Source organism: Gracilinanus agilis, chromosome 1 (assembly GCF_016433145.1).
Source record: "Gracilinanus agilis isolate LMUSP501 chromosome 1, AgileGrace, whole genome shotgun sequence".
NCBI classification, from domain to species: domain Eukaryota; kingdom Metazoa; phylum Chordata; class Mammalia; order Didelphimorphia; family Didelphidae; genus Gracilinanus; species Gracilinanus agilis.
In genome coordinates, this window is record NC_058130.1 from 640,104,607 (window position 1) to 640,124,145 (window position 19,539).

Below are 19,539 nucleotides of genomic sequence, written 5' to 3' on the forward strand. Positions count from 1 at the left end.
TGCCCTCTGGGGATGGTATAAAAATAGCTAGCTAATTTGGCACGAGGTCCTCGTCGTTTGGCATTGCCCTAGTGTCTGACACACTACATAATAAAGATTTATTGATTGATATGAATTGTTGGGGTTTTTTTGTTTAAAATTATCATAAATATCATCAAACCAGAAATATAAGCATCTGCCAACTTAATGATGGAAGCCCCCAAGAAGGAATCACTTGGGAGGGGAGAGGGAGAAGCTTTGGCCTCTTTCTCTTGGTCATTTTAAAAAGAGGAACTTCTGAACATCGTAGGGCTTTGTTGGGACTCTTTCACAGGGGTCCTAGCGATTCCTACTACAGCAGCATGTGACAGCAGAATCTGCATCAGGTGCTGAGTGTAGCCTAGATATGCTGAAGAAAGGCAGCTTTAAGACTCTCCACAAGAAGCCTATTATAGAAAAGCTACACCATCCTGAATGGAAAGCTCACAAGTATCCCACAAAGGGGAGAAATAGCCTGAGCATTCAAGGGCTGTGAGTTAACCCTCGGCCACATGTTTTCTAAGTTTGAGCCCACATCATCAGGGGCTCTGGATGTGGGATAGTGACACAGATTTATGGGGCATGTTTTATACTAATTTCTTACCACATCACCTTAGTCGATGGATTAAATGCCTCCTTGCTAGAAGTGAACTAAATCTGGCTGACTAATTATTATCAGTTGATAATCATAAGAAAAGCATATTCCTAAAGGGTGAGAAAGTCAGGCGCCTAGACTCCCAGCCCCTCTGGAGGGATTCCTAGAAGACTGAGCAGGAGCAGGTGAGCCCTGGGACACTGAAAAGCAAAGAGGTTGGACTAGATGGCCTCTAAGAGCCCTTTCAACTCTAAATCTATGATCCTTGTCACTAGCCTGGTACCATCTCTGGGCGTTAGGTTTTTTCATCTATGAAATTATGAGGTTGGAAATAGATCTCATAGATGTTATTTATAAAATATCTAAAAGTTTACAAAGCATTTTGCTCCTAATAGCCCTGTGAGACAGGTAAAGCAGATATTTTTCATCTCATTTTTACCAGTGAGAAAACTGAGGGTCAGAAAACTAAGTGGCTAGTTCATGATCAACACAACCAGAAAGTGTCCAAGTCAGAGTTCAAACCTAAAGTCTACTACCTTCAAGTCCTATGCTGTTTTCACTCTAGCACATTGTTAGTAGTTGATCTTTATGGTCTTTCTAAGAAATACATTTCAAGGGGAGCTGCTAGGTTGCTCTGTGGATTGAGAACCAGGCCTGCAAATAGGAGGCCTGAGTTCAAATCTGTGTGACCCTGAGCAAGTCACATAACCCCCATTGCCTAATCTTTACCAATCTTCTGTCTTGGAACCAATACACAACATTGATTCTAAGATGAAAGGAAAGGTTTAAAAATAAAATAAATACATTTCAAGAATTGTATGGGGGAAAAAGATCTCCAAATAACCTTTAAGAAGCAATTTCTAGGGGGCAGCTGGGTAGCTCAGTGGATTGAGAGTCAGGCCTAGAGACGGGAGGTCCTAGGTTCAAATCCAGCCTCAGACACTTCCTAGCTGTGTGACCCTGGGCAAGTCACTTGACCCCCATTGCCCCACCCTTACCACCCTTCTACCTAGGAGCCAATACACAGAAGTTAAGGGTTTAAAAAAAAAAAAAAAAGAAGCAATTTCTAATCACGTATAATGGTTGGTTTCATCATATTTTTATAGAGTCCATTTTTTTTTACAAATAGCTACAGCTCTATTACATAGAAGATTAATAATTTTCATGCACTAACGTCGGGGGATAGTCAGGTGGCTCAGTATTTTGAGAGCCAGGCTTAGAGATGGGAAGTCCTAAGTTCAAATGTGGCTTCAGACACTTCCCAGCTGTGTGACCCTGGGTAAGTCACTTAACCCTCATTACCTGGCCCTTACTGCTCTTCTGCCTTGGAACCAATACATAGTATTGATTCCAAGATGGAAGGTAAGGACTTAAAAAAAATTTTAGAAAGAAAAAAAGAAAAAAAAAACCTGATCTCTGAAAGTTTTCAGACCACTGATAACTCTGACATACTTGTAAACACTGAATGACTGAGTTTTTATTAACACCATCAGGCAGGATATTAGCTGCAGGTTCAAGTTTACAAATATTCCTGCAACTATCAATCTCTTAACTTTTACTAAAAGAATACAGGAGGCAATGAGCTTGGAGAAAGGTCAAGCCTAATAAGGAGACATTGTCACTAGAGATTAGCAAATGAGGTAATAACACTGCTGCAATTTCGGAATCCCTAATTAGCTTTTAAGAGTTTGCTCAAAGTATTTTGGGAGAAAGCAACCTGTAATAACAATACTTTGAATATTCAGGCATGAAGATGAATAGAATTTTATTTTAGAAAGAAAAAAGCAGAACAATGTTTCAAGTAGTAAAGAGGTTAACCTAACATATAACTCAAGAAAAAAATGTAGATTTCTAATACCTCCCCTCCTGTGTGCCTTGCTAAAGAAGAATTGGGAAACTTGAACACTAAGTCTATGCCAAACTATGAACACCATGCCAAAGAGCAGAAATTCAGTTTGGTTAGAATGTCACCGTTTTGTTCATGTCAAAAGGACAGGGAACAGAAGAGGAGGAATGAATATCTTAACCTATATCTTTAAAAATAATTTGGGTTAATTTAAACTATTAGATTTGGGAGACATAAAAGGCTACATATTGTGAAAGAGAATTTAAACTCCTTTTTTTTTTATTTTAACCTAATCAATCAAGAACTTGGAGTATCCCTCTTTTCACACTTAGTCATTAACACTTAGTAAGAACCTTTTACTAGAAAAGGAAGTTCATACCCTAAAAGACCACAAGTATAAACAAAAGACCACCAGTATAAACCCTTGAAGTACATTCTTAACCTTATTCAAGTGATATATGAGGGTCCTAGATTAGGATAATCTAGGAAATGACTTTCATGGGTTGGAGGATACCTAACTAAACCAGGAAATGCAGATGATCCTAGAACCATAAGAAAGATAACTTTTTTATTTTTTTTTAAATTCTAACTCCAGCTACAAAAGGATAGTTTCCAGCAATCAATTTTTAGAATATCCTTTAAAGTTCTGTAATAGATATTCTGTGAGGCCAATGATCAGGAGAATTTACACATAGTACCTGAAAAAAAGGTACACATTAAAAAACCCTCTGTTTTAACTGAAGACAATAATGTATCACGTTTAAAGGAAAAAACCTTTCAATTGTATTCACTCAACATTGATTAATTACAGCATGGAAAACCCTATTCTAGAAAGGGTTAGGGAGATATTGAAGGAAGAGGGCACAATTCTTGTTCGCATGAAGTTTATTATCTAGTAAATGGTGGCATATATTCCCACAAAACCATTGCAAAGTATTTTTACAGGACAACAGAGCAATGAGTGCAAATTAAATGTAACACAGTAACTTGGACATAGTAAGTACTTGGCACCTATTTACTGAACTGAGTGTAATTCAGTGTTTTCACTGTATCGAAGAGATGTCAGATTGTTTTTATTAGATATGAAAGATTTCCTGAAGACAATTAGTTTGAACTGGAATTTGGAGTTCAAGCACATAGGTTGGAGGAGGTGAAATTCTGAGGGAAAAGACATTAAAAATCTTGTTATTTCTCATCCCCTTCCTTCCTGAAAAGCAGGTAATTGGCTTGTGTGGAAGGCTGATGAAAGAAATACTACAGCATGATGTTGGTAGGATGTAAGTAGGGAGCAAAGATAGCTAGAAAGGGCTAGGTTGGCAAACAATTTACCCAAACAAGCCTCGGGATTCTTGTACAGAAAAAAAATTCATAGAAACTATCAGTCAGATAATGATGTTCTGAATATGTTTAATTCGAGTAGGTATGAAAAGATGTCTTGGGCTTCTTAGTCCATTCTAGTTCTGCAGGATAAACCCATTGTAAAATTTAAAACTTAAGAGAAAAGTACCAAAATGGCAAAGAAAATGCATACAATTGATACAGAAATAAATTTAAAAACAAAAATGAAAACAAACAAAAAAAATTCATCATCACCAAAGTTTGGAAAACACAAACACATTTATTGGTAGTATTGGTCAATACACAGAATAAGGTCTACAAAGAGCATAGCATTTAGAAGGAAACATTACTCAATCGGTAACTTAAAAATGGGCTGTTTCTGCATCTATTATACCAATTGCTGATTTGCAAAACATTCATTCAATATACCTTTTTAATTAGGTTTTAGAGAATTCCATTTAAGGATTATTTCTAGTTTTGCTGTGTTTGTGCCAACTAGAATTGGTTTGTTTGCATCTAACTTAAAAATAAGCGTATGTACAAGCCTACTATGAAGCAGTAATTTTATAAAGAAATTCACAATAGATCTTTTAGTAAAGATAAAACCACATAAAGCAGCCTTGATCTGGATACAGAAATATAAAATCAAAAGCCAAATGGAGACATGAAAAGGATAAGAGAAGCAAAATGCATAATTGTATTCTGCAATTTCTAATTCTATAAACTCTTCAATTAGCAGTAGCTTAGGTATTCTTGTTAAGACAGTCATAAGTTTGCTCAAAACAATTTTCTCATTTCTTCCAATGAATAATGTTAAAACTTTCAAATTTATTTTCTTAATAACCTAATAATATGATTTATAACATTCCAGGAGTATTAACAAATGAGGGCTTCAGCCGCCTTACTGCTGAACCTGCAGTGTGATTTGGGGGCCAGATATGAATTCATATGTTATACCCATCCACAAAATGTTTACAATACTCAGGCCAATACTATTCAGCAATGCTAACTCAGAAATATCCTATCAGTATGGGTCATCAGAGAACTACTGACATTGAAGGGATTGTTATGAAAATAATAACAAGGCCTCCAAACAAGACCATAAACAAAAAGATGAAAACATTATATGGTGCAATTGTGAAAATGTAACTGTCTTACAGGATGAAGTTTATCATTAAAATAATAGCACTACAGAATTAAACTGACAGCCAAATAGTTTGCATCACATTCTCTTTTCCTCCAACCATTAAGAAGAAAATGAGCTTTCTGACATATTTTTGATGAACAGGAGGCTTTTGAATGAAACACTAAAGAAGAAATGGGAAATCAAACAGAGAAAGCTAAACTTTTCAAGCTTGTTTTGCACAGATACCAAAGCAGCCTGAAAATAAAAAACAAACTAAACACAACCACCCCCTCAAAGACACTATAATACCATTAACATAATATTACCTGAAAAACAAATAAATAACATTAGATTGATTCAATCACTTTCAAAGAAAACAAAAAGTAAGGACTGAAATGTAGCTTATTCCCAAAGCTTTGTTTGGTTCGTGACAGAACAAGAAACTATATGAGTGGGTCCAGATGTGTGGCTTCCTAGCTGTGGGAAGTTCCTTGTTAGTCCAAAAGTACAGATCATCTATTTATCTATAACATATAAACTTAGTTATCTGGGGGAGTGAGAGGTTAAGTGGCTTGCCCATGGTCACACAGTCAATACATATTAAAGACTTGAACCAAGGTCTTACTGGCTTACAATATTAGCCTATCAAGTAGGTTCATAGATTTAGAGCTGGAAGGGACTTTAGAGGCCACTGAATTTAACCATTTCATTTTACGGGCAAGGAAAATGAGGCCCAAAGAAGTTAGGCAAATCTTCCTAGAGTCATACAGCTAGTAAATGTCTAGGGCAGGGTTCAAACTCAGTTTTTCCTGACTGCAGGTCTAGCACCATATCCTCTATACTCCCTAGCTGCCTCACTACCCATGTTACCTTCCGATGTGTTAATATGGGATTGCTAATCAGTGTTAAATATGAGTTTTCATCCTTCTTTCCCTCCTTACTTTAGAGAAAATAAACAAAATGTTACAAAGGGAAAAACTGCCTCAATGAGAATACCTTGTACCATATCAACTTTTCTTTTGCTAAAAACTGCATTTAATTGGTCCTTGTGATAAGATAAGGTTTCTGGATTAAGGATTATTAGTCATCTTATTTTCATTCTTTATTAATCCTCATGTTTTACCAAAATTGGTTCCCGCTACTCCTAGGCTGTATTAAAACGTCAGAATGTGTCAGAGGTAGCTTTAAAATACTTTAGACTTTAGAACTGTTAATTCAGATCAATAAATCTCCCTTCTTAAAGGGTAACAATACACTAAATAGTATAAAAGCCAAATGATATAGTACTAGCTTTGTAGTAGGAGAAGCATTTTGGGAAATTTAGAACACAGCTGAGAAGCAGGCATGGGGCACCTGCCTTCTTTCCATAACTTTAATGTACCAGTTCAGGCTGATTTTCCACAAAGGGAAGAACACCACTGACATAGTATGCAATTCCAAGAGAAAGTAGTGCAATGACAACAATCAGAAGCAACACGCGCCAGAAGCCCAGATCCTCCACAAACTCCTGCCATGTGGTTCGGAAGCTTGAGAGTACTCCTTCCCCTTGTTGTAAATTGGGATTGAGAAGAGAATGGCTTTCCATGGCACTACAAAAGGAATAATGACATAAATGAGTATTATAAAAAAATAAGACAATATATTCTTTAGATATTCCAAATACTTCAAGTAGCAAAAACCACCCCCTCTCTTCCCCCCCCCCCCCAAGGCTCTTGTGAAAAGGGCAGCAAATCCACTTGCTAACACAAATATAGACAGATACACATATATACCATGCCCCCCCCACCCCGTGACTATAATTACTTATACTCATGTATATATTTACTATTTTTAGTCTGCCATCTGTGGGCTCTGCACGTGTTTTGGCCCTAGGTTGGTCTATGCTGGATGGTAAATTGTTATAAAAGAGGGATTCTTGATTCAGTGCCTAGGCCAGAATAATAATCAAAAATACATTTCAGATGAAGGAGTCACTATCAGACCTAGTAGAAAAGAAAGACATGCCAAAAAGGCTACTAAACACATATTTAGCTCATCTGTTTTTTGTATAATTATAATCATGATGGTTATTACATTTATAATAAAATAAAATTGAGACATCTCCCAACAGACTCTAAACCAAAACCAAAATTCAATTTTCAATAAAAAAATATTTAAGTGAAATGTGAACTCATGAATATTCATATTCTAACTGTGAGTGAAATCACAGGTCAGGAAATTGCTAATGTATTTCTTAATTTTTTTTTAATTATCATTTTTTAAAAAACCCTTACCTTCTGTCTTGGAATCAATTGGTTCCAAGGCAGAAGAGTGGTAAGGGCTAGGCAATGGAGGTAAGTGACTTGCCCAGGGTCACACAGCTGGGAAGTGTCTGAGCTCAGATTTGAACCTAAGACCTCCCGTGTCTAGGCCTGGCTCTCAATCTGCTGGAGCTACCCAGCTACCCCATAATGTATTTCTTTAAAATGTGGCACAGAGACTTGAACATACTATTGCAGATGTAATTTGGCTAGGGCAGGGTAAAGTGTAGTTATTGCCTTGTTTTGGATTTGAGGCATCTATTAAAGCAGCCTAGTGTGCCCCATATTTATTTGCAACCCCTCTACACTTTAAAGACATTTTTAATAAGAATCAACCCGGGCATTTTTAAAAGTTCAAAATTAAATTCCAACTTAGGAAAGCCTTAAAAATGAATGGATAAAAGAGTTCAGGCTGAAGAAGTCTCTGTTAAACCTTAATATAAAATCATAAGAATACAGAGTAACTCAAGAGGCTAGATCAATGTCATTGAATATGGCAGAGCTAGTAGCCAACAATTCAAAGTCAAGAATTAGGTATAAAAAAAAAAACAAAAGATTCTGCAGATTTCCATAAAGGCATGGAGCTCTGATCCCTTCAGGATTTCCTTAAATATTCAGATTTGATTTTTCTTTAAAAACATACTCTACTTTCTAGAGCAAGTTTTTCATACCTATTATTAAACTTTCTCAAGTCACCTATATCAAAATAAAAAATAAGCTATCAGATTAAGATGCTGAGTATATTAAAAATGCTAAAGTATTTTGAGAATGACAACCTATACTAGGTTTCTGGTTCCTTGTGAGGTGCTATTTCTTAGCTACCATACTGGAAATAATGAAAATTTTGTATAAAATTGCTTAGAAAAAAAAGTTCAAAGAAACTACTTAACCTTTCTATAACCAAGCAAAACCTTTGCATCAATGCTATGTTGTTAATCCTCCATGCTAGCCAATCCCCTTAAACTTTATTTTTAATTAAAGAAGAAAACTAAGGGCTTAAAAATCCATTGATTTTAAAAAAGGAATCACAAAAAGCAGAGTTCAAATATTGCTGTTGCTGTAAATAAAGGTAGCACTATATGCCTTCAGTAGTCAAGACTCTTTAAAAAAGGTCTTTTTTTCTCTTGCCATTAAATACTGCATAGTAATAAGATTAAATTTAGTGTGAAAATTTGCCATGAGGGGGAAGGGTAGAAAAGGAAAGTTAGATAATATGAGTATTAGTTTATTTTTTTTAAATGTTAATATATTCTTTTAGCAATATACATATCTACAAATAGAGGAGTACAAACTCTCAATCTGAAGCTAGGTAAGGAATTTACTAAAAGATATTTAAAAGAAGAAGAGACAACTAGATGGTGCAGTGGATAGAGTGCCAGGCCTGGAGTTGGAAGGTCCTAGGTTCAAATCTGACCTCATTAACTTCCTAGCTGTGCGACCCTGGGCAAACCACCCCCTATATTCCTGCCTCTTACTGCTCTCCTGCCTTGGAACTGATACTTGTATTGATTCTAAGACAGAAGGTAAGGATTAAAAAAGAAAAAATGGAAGTCAGTACTTCAAATAGAGCTACTCAAACCAACTAATCACTTTCTGATTAACAATAATCACAAATTAGTTTAAATAAAGTTCAAGATAAAAAGATACTAAGTGGCCCTTAATGGATCAAATTAAAAGTTTCCAATACACACTAAACAAACTATAATACTTTCTATTATAAAGTAATCTAAACTAATAGTAAACAAAATTGAAATACTGTCTTTGAGTTGTGTTAGAAGATTATCACAGTTCCCAGAGATCACCATTTATAATAAGCAATGAAGATATGATATGATGTTATTAATTCATCATTATATGATTCATTTATATATATATGCATATATATATAATTCATCATCATTAATTCATCACCAATATATGGCATTCTGACTATTAGATATAGGTTACTGACATTATTTTATGAACAAGACAGACTTGAGTCAGTAGGTTGTAAGAGATTCTTGGAATTTTAGAACTGAAATTTAGGCCATCTAGTCTGTATTTCCCAACCTAGACAATTTGGGGGTCAGGAGACAAAGAACAGATTTGGAAACAAGAAAGGAGTTCAGAATGGAAAAGCAATATGCCAGTTGAGGGTATTTAGGTTTTTTTTTTTTTTTTTGCTTTATTTTTAAACCCTTACTTTTTGTCTCAGAATCAATGCTGTATTTTGGTTCTAAGGCAGAAGAGTGGTAAGGGCCAGGCAATGGTGTCAAGTGATTTGCCCAGGTCCCACAGTTGGGATTTGAAAACAGGACCTCCCATCTCTGGGCCTGGCTCTCAATCCACCGAGCCACCTAGCTGACCCCACATTTAGATTTTTATTTATTTTAATGTACAGTTTTAATGAAGGATAAAATCAATGGTTAAGGCAACTTTCTTCTTTTCCTAATGAAGAAACTGAATTAGGTTAACTAATATGACTATCTTATGACCGAGATCATATGACTAGTTAATGATAAAGCCATAAATAGGCTGAGATTTCACATGTTGAGGCAAAGATGAAAGGTTAATATAATTCACCCTCAAATGAAGGTGTGAGGAATCTTTTGTTTTCAATCCAATTAAGAGCTGAGGTCAATTTAAAGGGCACCTGAGATGAGTGCTTCTTGGCACTTTTCTCTTCTGACTACTTCATAGGCCAGAAGCAGAACCATTCAGGGTCCAAATGTGGAAGTTCTTTTTCACCTGCCACTGGAAGGAAGCTCTATTCTCATGGCAGACCAATTTTTAAGAAAGAAATAGTAAAAAAAAAAAAAAAATCCTAACCCAATCCCTATTCTACATCACCAAGAAAAAGTGACAAAAGGGAAATGTAACTAGTTTGATTGTAACTAGTTTACTTGGAGGTTGAAAAGAAAAATAAGGAAGGAATGTTTCACTTCAGAAAGCACAGGGTAAAATAATATTCCATTTCTAGTTGGCCTTCATTTCTTTGTTTTGTGTTATTTGTGAGGTATCAGTTTTCAGTGATTATTCATTAGGGGTTTCCTTCTAGAAAACTAATCTTTAATTTTTTCTTTTTTAATAAAAGCACTCAGAGATTCAGGTTCTGAGTTCTTTGAAAGTATCTATATGGGGACAGCTGGGTAGTTCAGTGGATTGAGAGTCAGGCCTAGACACGGGAGGTCCTAGGTTCAAATCTGGCCTCAGACACTTCCCAGCTATGTGAACCTGGGCAAGTCATTTGACCCCCATTGCCCACCCTTACCACTCTTCCACCAAGGAGCCAATACACAGAAGTTAAGGGTTAAAAAAAAAAAAAAAAAAGAAAGTATCCATCTGAAACAAGCAAATTCGGGGTGGGGTGGGGGTGTTAATAATGGTCCCCAAAGGGAACACACTGGCCAACCTGGAAATGAAGAATAGTTAGTATAGAGGGAGTAAGATAAAAATAGAAATGATGGATAATATGCAGAAAATAGTATTACTGGGAGAAAACTTAAGGACAGAGAAAGTGAAAATAGTCCCTTTTTTCCACAGGAGAGGATTTTAATGAATCTAACAAATAGACCAAATGTCAATAAGTCCAAATTCTAAGCATACTTCTTCAAATTTGGGAAGAAAATGTGGAGCACATTACTTTTGACCTTGCCTATTTACTTGAGAGAACTCAAAAGACTACTAAAATTAAACAGGTTTCTGCTGAATACTACCTTTGGAGTCAGTGGAGCCAGTGAAGTTGGGAGGAAGGGCAAGATCAGTTTATGCCCTTACCCTATCTCCTGGTCTCTTTTTGTCAATTACCATAATAAATAAGGTATTTCTAAATCTTGTTAAATCACAGTCTCAATGCTTCTGGTGCTTTGAGAAACTGAAAGTCAATTTAAAATAGCAACTTTTATTTTAAAAGCACATACTTCTTCCTTCTCTTGGAACCATCAAAGAATCACAAAATATTAAAGCTGAAAAGAGCCATAGAGATTATCTAGTATAACCTTATTTGACAGGTCAAAATGGTGAGTTAACACCAGAGCTAAGTAAGGAGAAAGTAAGGCTGCCCTTGATGAATTCAAGTCACTTGGCCCTCATTTACATCCTCAGGTCCTAAAAGGACTGGCAGATAAAGAGTGCTAAAGCTATTGCCAGTGATATTTAACAGAATATGGAAAACAGGAGCTGTACCATAGATTGGAGATGGGCAAATTTCCTGTTTTCAAAAGAGGAAAAGAATAGTTTACAAACTACAGGCCAGTGGTCTTGACTTCCATTCCTGGGAAAATTCTAAAATAGATCATTAAAAAGATGGCTGGGAAGCACCTAGAAATTATTGTGGTAATTACAAAGAGTGAAGGCAGCTTCATCAGAACAGCTCATGCCAAACTAATCTTATTTCCTTTTATTTAACAGGAAAATTGTAACTTGAGGTAAGAAAAGACAGACATGGAGACAAAGTAAATGGAGCTATATATTCAGAGAAATTAAATACAAGAACTTACACAGTGATGAACCTAAATGATCTACAGGCTAACACTAGTTTTTGTCTTATTTTTAATGTTACCCCAGCATTTTAAATACCTTTCGCTTTCAGCAGTCTGCATGGTTTCCAGCTTAGAATGGGCTCCTCGGTTAAAACCTTTCACCTCTTGTTCTTCCAATGATTCCAGCAATCGGATGACATCTTTATTCACTCCCCTTCGCTTTGCCAGTACCAGAGGTGTTGCACCTTGGTGGTTGCTTAAATTGGAGGAGAAAAAGCCCCCAAAACAAAAACTTCATTATGAGAATAACAAATAGGCAGAACTTTGATTCTACTGTATATATTTTTGGTATATGTTTGGTACTAGTATGTGTTTGGTAACAATCTAATGAAAGTGACATTCTTACTTTATCAACCTAATTAACAAATATTCATTATTCAATAAATATTTGCTGAGTGTTTGTTACAAGTTAGGGCTAAAGGAAATGCATGTGTGTGAACTCAAGGAGCTTACAATCTACTAAGTGTTGAAAAAGCATGTACATAAATAATCATAATATTCAGAATTAAATAAGTAGCAGAAAAGGGTTACAAAGGATTGTGGAAGCAGAAGGGAAGAAGAGATATTATTTCTGAGTAGGAAAATCAAGAAGGGGTATTTAAGCTAAGCTTCAAAGGGGTAAGATTATGGCCAAGGAAGCCAGGTAAAAAGCATCAACGGTAGTGAATAAAGAGTAAGAAAAGAAGCAATCACCCTAATGCAAATATTAATAATATGGAAATATATCTTGATCAATGACACATGTAAAACCCAGCGGAATTGCTCATTGGCTACAGGAGGGGGGTAGAAGAAGGGGAGAGAAAGAACATGAATCATGTAACCATGGAAAAATACTCTAAATTAATTAATTAAATAAAATTTTTCAAATTAAAAAAAGGATAAGAAAAGGTAGGGAGTTTGTAAAGCAAAAGGTATGTATAGGCTGTTCCATTTAGCTGTAATAAAGGGGACATGAGGGAAAATAGTGAGGAATAAAGTTTGAAGAGAAGTTTGGGGAACTAGTTTTATACCAAATTCAGGAATGATAAAATTATTGTGTAGGCATTGAGTTGCCACTTAAAACTTTCTATTGTCTATTCCATAACTGAGCTTTAATGTGGGTAATGAATTATCCTACATTGCATCTAAATGAAAATCTGTGTTATATGGAAAACTATGTGAGAGAGAGGCGGCAAGGTGGTTCAGTGGATAGAGAACTGGACCTGGAGTCAGTTAAGACCTGGGTTCAAAACTGGCCTCAGACACTCATTAGTTATGTGATCCTGGGCAAGTAATTTAACCTCAGTTTGCCTTAATCTACTGGAGAAGGAAATGACAAACCACTCCAGCATCTTTGCCAGGAAAACCTCATATGGGGTCATGAAGAACTAGACACAAATGAACAGCAATGTGATAAACATAAAAAAATCTGGTAAGCCAGTGAGTATTTACTGAAAAAATGAAACGAAAAAAATAATTCTTTAGTAATTTACAGAAAACTCAAAAGTCTTAAATCCTTCATACTTGTAATTATCATTTTATAGGGATACTTATACTATGTTTAAAAAATCTAAGAATAAAATAACTTGGGCAAATAGAACTGTTTCAGTTCAAACAACTACTAATTTGTTATTCAAAGTTGATGTCTTTTAGTTTGAAATGAAGTGCAAAAGATAATTGAAAATATCACTCCCAAACAAAACTCGCTGTTATTTTATTAAAAAAACAACAACAAAACTATTACCTTTTGTCTTAGAATCACTACTGCTTATTGGTTCTAAGGCAGAATAGCAGTACTAGGCAATGGAGCTTAAGTGATTTGTCCAGGATCACACAGCTAGGAAGTGTCTGACACCATATTTGAACCTAGGACCTCCTGTCTCTAGGCCTGGCTCTCAATGCACAGAGTCATCTCACTGCTCCTCCACATATTCTTTTTTCATTGCTTCGGCACCATCTTGACTTTGGCTTTTTTTTTTTTTTTTAAACCCATGTACTTCGGTGTATTGTCTCATAGGTGGAAGATTGGTAAGGGTGGGCAATGGGGGTCAAGTGGCTTGCCCAGGGTCACACAGCTGGGAAGTGGCTGAGGCTGGGTTTGAACCTAGGACCTCCTGTCTCTAGGCCTGACTCTCACTCCACTGAGCTACCCAGCTGCCCCCATTAAAAAAAAAAAAACAAACAACCCTTACCTTCAGTCTTAGAACCAATACTATATATTAGTTCTAAGGCAGAAGAGTGGTAAAGGCTACGCATGCAGTGGGGGTTAAGTGACGTGCCCACGGTCACACAGCTAGTAAGTGTCTAGGAAGTTCACCTAACTGACAGGGAGCACTGAAAGGTGGCCCTGGAAGAGAACACAGAATGGAAAAACTAAAAAAAGAAAGCATTTATAGCATTCTTTCTATAACAGTGTGAGCAAGGCATGATTCTGGCCCAGGAGACTGGACATGGAAATGGTTAGTGATTTATTTAGTATAAGACCCCACCAGATGGCCAGCCAAAACAACAAAAATAATGTCAACAGGACAGAAATTGAACCAGGGACAGAACTGTAGCAAACTCCCTTCATTTCTTTCTCCATGGCTCTAGTGGAAAGAGAACCACTTTACAGCTTTTCTCTGATTTAGAACATTAAAACAGATGACAATGCAACAACAGGTACAAAAATAGACTTGCACAGAGATGAATTTTAAAATTCAAGCTCAATCTTTGTGCAGTCTGATATCTATCACACTCTGAGATCAGCCTAACATTAGGGAATCATATCACAAAAACATAAGAGATCACCTAATCCAATTACCTCACTATCAGAAGAAACTGAAAGCTAGAAGGTTGAGATATTTGCCTAAGAACACAAAGCCGATTGCCACCAGAGCACTAGCCAGTCAGAGAATGTGACTTTTTTTTTTTAAACCCTTGTACTTCGGTGTATTGTCTCATAGGTGGAAGATTGGTAAGGGTGGGCAATGGGGGTCAAGTGACTTGCCCAGGGTCACACAGCTGGGAAGTGGCTGAGGCCGGGTTTGAACCTAGGATCTCCTGTCTCTAGGCCTGACTCTCACTCCACTGAGCTATCCAGCTGCCCGAGAATGTGACTTTTGAGTCCCAAGTTTGCCACTCCCTGGCTTCCTCATATATAAAATTTGGGGCTTGGGGCAGCTAGCTGGCTCAGTGGATTGAGAGTCAGGCTCAGAGGTGGGAAATCCTGGGTTCAAAATCTGGCCTCAGACACTTCCTAGCTGTGTGGCTCTGGGCAAGTCACTTATTGCTCTTCGGACTTGGAACCAATACACAGTATTGATTCTAAGACAGAAGGTAAGGGTTTTTGAAAAAATTAAGGACTCATCCCTGACGTGCTGTGCCATGTGATCTGAGTCAACTCAAATCTTATTAACATATTTTGCTATTTTCACATAAAATACTTCAGGCCATTGGTTTCCAAAATTTTCTACTGGTTTAATTCTGTTGCCAATGATTTTATTTTGATAATTAAATGAGATGACAAGGCACATAGTGTTGGATAAGATGTGTAATTGTGGGCTTAGTGATGGGGGAAGGGGGGGTTGAGGGGGGAATGGAGTCTTTAAAAGCAACAGTATACTTACCAGATGTCAATTTTGAGTCCATTGGAAACAAGGAATTGTATAGTATCCACATGACCACAGAGGTGAAGGGCTGTGTTTCCTTGATAATCTGTGGCCAGGAGATCAGCACCAAATTTGTGCAACAATTGGCAGATGTCTACATTTCCTCGGGCTGCAGCAAGGTGAAGGCCTGTACGGCCCCTGCTGTCACGAATGTTTGGGTCAAAGCCACTTTCTAATAGCCTCTTGGAATAGTTAAAATCCCCATCAATACAAGCCTGCAGCAGAGGCACATTCGTCTGAGAAGAATCATTTACAAAAACATAGGACATTGCTCTGATTGTGTGGAGGTGATAGGTTACCTACAATTAAAAATGAAGCAAGTGAGACTTCCTGAGCTGAACAAAGTCAAAATAGTCAAATACTTTTGAAGTTTCATTTCTTCTCAACCCCAACCTTTGTTCCTAATTTACTATCTCATTAAGCAGAAGCATAGACTTGTATAAAATGTTTAGTATTTTAATAAAATAATATTTTCTTTTCAACTTCTTCATACATGTTGGAGACAAAATTAGAAACTATTTTGAAAGTCTGATTTTAACTACCACTAAGCAGACTAATTAAAAGGTGATCATTTTAAACAAGGGTCAAGATGTCAAACATTTATGATGTGAGATTACACTAGAAAAAAAAAAAGCAAAATTGGGAAAGGTCACCTTTAAAACTCAAAGAGCTACCTTTGTGAGACTCCTTCATTAATGTAAAAAACACTTCTATAATGTAATAAAAAATAACACTAATCAGCAACTCTTAGTTAATGTAATCAAAATCTACTGGGATTTCCCTTCATTTATCTGTTCCTCATTTACATTTGAACTACTTTTTGTAATAAAAAGAGTGACTATCCCAAAGTTAAGAGTGCAGCACTCAAAGACTGAAGAAATTCATTTACTTGGTATTAATGAGGTCCTGGTAGAACATCTTCTAATAGGTTGATTTAAATGGAAAAATATGGAATCTGAGAAAGGAAAACTACAGAGAAAATAAAGAAGTGCTTTGGTAACTATCTTCAAATATAAGAAAAAGGAGCATAGGATTTAGAGCTGCCTGGGACTTGGGAGAATACTTAGTTTAACACTCATTTTATAGCTGAGGAAACTGCAGCTCTTCTAAGCCACAAGAATCATAAATAGCAGAGCTAGAATTCAAACCTAGTCCAGTATTCCTTCCACGACAGCATTGTAAAAAGAAGGTAGAGTAGCTACCTGAAGAGAATTCTCAGAGAATCATTTAAAAATACAGTGAAAGAATAAGGTAAGATTTTTTTAGATGCTTATTTTCCAGTTGTATATGTTGATGAATAGTTTAACAGGTTAGTAAGGTAAGAGTCATTAGCTATATTAAAGAAAAAAAAAAAAGATCTACCCATCTAGAATTGTTTGGGCACAGTTTTGCCCACAAGGAGTAGAGAAGAGAATCTTGACATTCTCTAATGCTGTAATCTTAATTGTAATTTTAAAAAATAAGATGAATCAATAAACTTGTGGGGAATACCTCCTTCCTAACCACCCTTGAACATTAAGTGCTTTCAGCTTAGATTACATTTATTTCTGGTACTTTGTAAACTTATTCTGAATTACATCATTAGACCACACTCCTTCTCTGCACAACCCCTTCTACTTTACTAAATTCAATGCTATTTTTATTCTTTGGTTATTTTCTCCATTCCAAGCTTTTGTATAAGCAATTCCTAAAGCCATTTACTTAAAGTGTGAAATAAATGCAAGTCATACTGCTCTGTTTATAAGGCAGTGATTTAAATGATATCTTTTATACTATGCCAGGTTTATTTAAAAGACCAGAGCTACAACTGAAAGAACAGGTTGCTCCTAACTAAGAATTAGAATAAAGAATGGCTGGAAGGGTCAATGGTCATCAACTGGGTACAATCCCTTCATTTGTATGGGTGAGAAAAAGCCCAAAGAGATTGTATGGTCAAGGTACAGGGGCAATGTTGGCACCAGAGCCTAACAGCCTTCTTGATTCTTAGTCTAATGCTCTTTCCACTACATCATGTTTAAAGTGATGAGCCAAGGGGGAAAAAATGAGCCTCAAGTATGAGGGATTTAACTTAATAGCCTGCAGTGTTTTTTAAAAATTATTTCCTACCTACTGAAAGTAAAATATTCCAAGACTTTCCTATTCTGCCTTCTTTTTTTGTGAGCAGATATGAGGATAGCTGTCTACTACTTATCCCAATCTAATGTAATCCAATGGGCATTTACTGAGTATGTGCAAGATAATAATACATAGATAAAAGAACCAAAAGCTGAGCCTCCCCGGAAGAGCTTTCATTCTATAGCAGTGATTCCCAAAGTGGGCGCTACCGCCCCCTGGTGGGTGCTGCAGCGATCCAGAGGGCAGTGATGGCCACAGGTGCATTTATCTTTCCTATTAATTGCTATTAAAATTTTAAAAAGATTAATTTCCAGGGGGCTAAGTAATATTTTTTTCTGGAAAGGGGGTGGTAGGCCAAAAAAGTTTGGGAACCACTGTTGTATAGCAAGGTTTCAACATGTACAAAGATAACAGATAAGTATATATGTTGTATATAAGTATATAAGTTAAAGGAAACTAGGGATTCTGAGATGAAGAAGTCAGGAGGAAAGAACATTCTCTGTGTGTGGAAAAGTCCAACCAAAGGCATGGTGGCTGGAGGGGTATGCAAAATCTGAGGAAGAGCAAGTAGGCTGATGTAGTTGGTCTGTTATGTGTGTGAAGGGTATAATGTAAAATAAGCCTAAGGTAAGTTGAAGCCAAACTGTAAAGGATTTGAAATGCTAAGTTGTCTTTACTTTCTCACCTTCCCTCCCCACTACAACATAAACTAAACTGGAGCATAAGATAGAACCAAAAGTATTTCTTTAAAAAAATAAAATATAAAATATAGAGCACTGTCAGGTGTGTTTTAATGAGGCAATATGGGCTTGGATAAAAACATACTAAGAGTGGGGAAGGAAAAACAATTGGCATTTCTATTTGAAATGCAGTAAGAATTCTTGTGGTTTACAGACTGGGATCCTATTGGCTGCTGGCTCACTCCAAAGACAAGCCTTTTTGGGATCTGTTTTGCATCCAGAATGAATGTATTTAAAACACATTTTATGTGTTTCTTTTTGCCCTTGAAATACTTCTAACTTTACTCTAAGTCTAATAGATCCAAAGACAGGCAACATTTTTCATCTTAACTATGGAACTAAATTATTCCCAAAGTAAGGTCACAATTCATTTGAAGTTTCAAGTCAATAGTATAAAATACTCACTTGAATTTAAGAAAATTAGGTCTTTCAATGGTCACAGTGCAGCCTGTCTGAATTGTTAATACTGTTATTAACAAAACGCCCCGTAGTATGCTGGTCCAAATCTACAATAAATAGACAACTCAATTAGAAGAAAGGTGCGATCTGAAAATGAATATGATATTCTATTAAGTCCAGGCAATTTGATAATCCCATTGGAGTTCTCCAGGAGGTCTTTGAGTGAAACATCATCTAAAAAATTAGTAAATATGTAACTGACATGCAGGAAAAAAGTGACAAGAATTGGAACGAGGACTGAATAAACTATGATTCTGTTACACGCAAATGGAAAAGTGCTGAATCAAAAATATGGGCATTAGGAAAGTACAAGCAGTCCCCAATGTACATGTTCCAAAAGATCATCTGTTAAGTCAGTTGTTTGGACCTCCAAATGCATTTTCCCATAGAAACAATGTTACAAATTGGCAGTTGAATTCCCAGATTGTCCCACAAGTCTATTTAGCCCATAACATAATCAACATAATTGCAATAATAATAACTAAATGCCAGAAAATAAAAAAATGCATTTAAATAATTTTTCAAATCTAGTCAAGTACTTCAAGTCAAGATAGTACTTGAGAGGGGGCAGCTGGGTAGCTCAGTGGATTGAGAACCAAGCCTAGAGACGGGAGGTCCTAGGTTCAAATCTGGCCTCAGACACTTCCCGGCTGTGTGAACCTGGGCAAGTCACTTGACCCCCATTGCCTACCCTTACCACTCTTCTGCCTTGGAGCCAATAAACAGTACTGACTCCAAGATGGAAGGTAAGGGGGGGAAGGGGAGGGAGAGAGAGAGAGGGAAAGAGAGAGAGAGGGGGAGAGAGAGAGAGAGAGAGAGAGAGAGAGAGAGAGAGAGAGAGAGAGAGAGAGAA

The 19,539-nt window shown here is 36.5% G+C and overlaps 1 protein-coding gene across 1 annotated transcript in view; it reads right to left on the reverse strand.

Moving 5' to 3' along the window:
• Positions 1-5,699: 5,699 nt before the first annotated feature.
• The window catches only part of ANKRD46 (ankyrin repeat domain 46), a 60,128-nt gene continuing 46,288 nt past the window's right edge, over positions 5,700-19,539 (reverse strand). Inside the window, exons 2-5 of the mRNA XM_044668659.1 lie at positions 18,633-18,733; positions 15,331-15,671; positions 11,781-11,939; positions 5,700-6,512 (exon numbers count right to left, since the gene is read on the reverse strand). Of these exons, the coding sequence (XP_044524594.1) occupies positions 6,296-6,512; positions 11,781-11,939; positions 15,331-15,641 (687 nt within the window). The 5' untranslated portion in view covers positions 15,642-15,671; positions 18,633-18,733 and the 3' untranslated portion in view covers positions 5,700-6,295. The remainder of the gene's footprint in view (positions 6,513-11,780; positions 11,940-15,330; positions 15,672-18,632; positions 18,734-19,539) is intronic.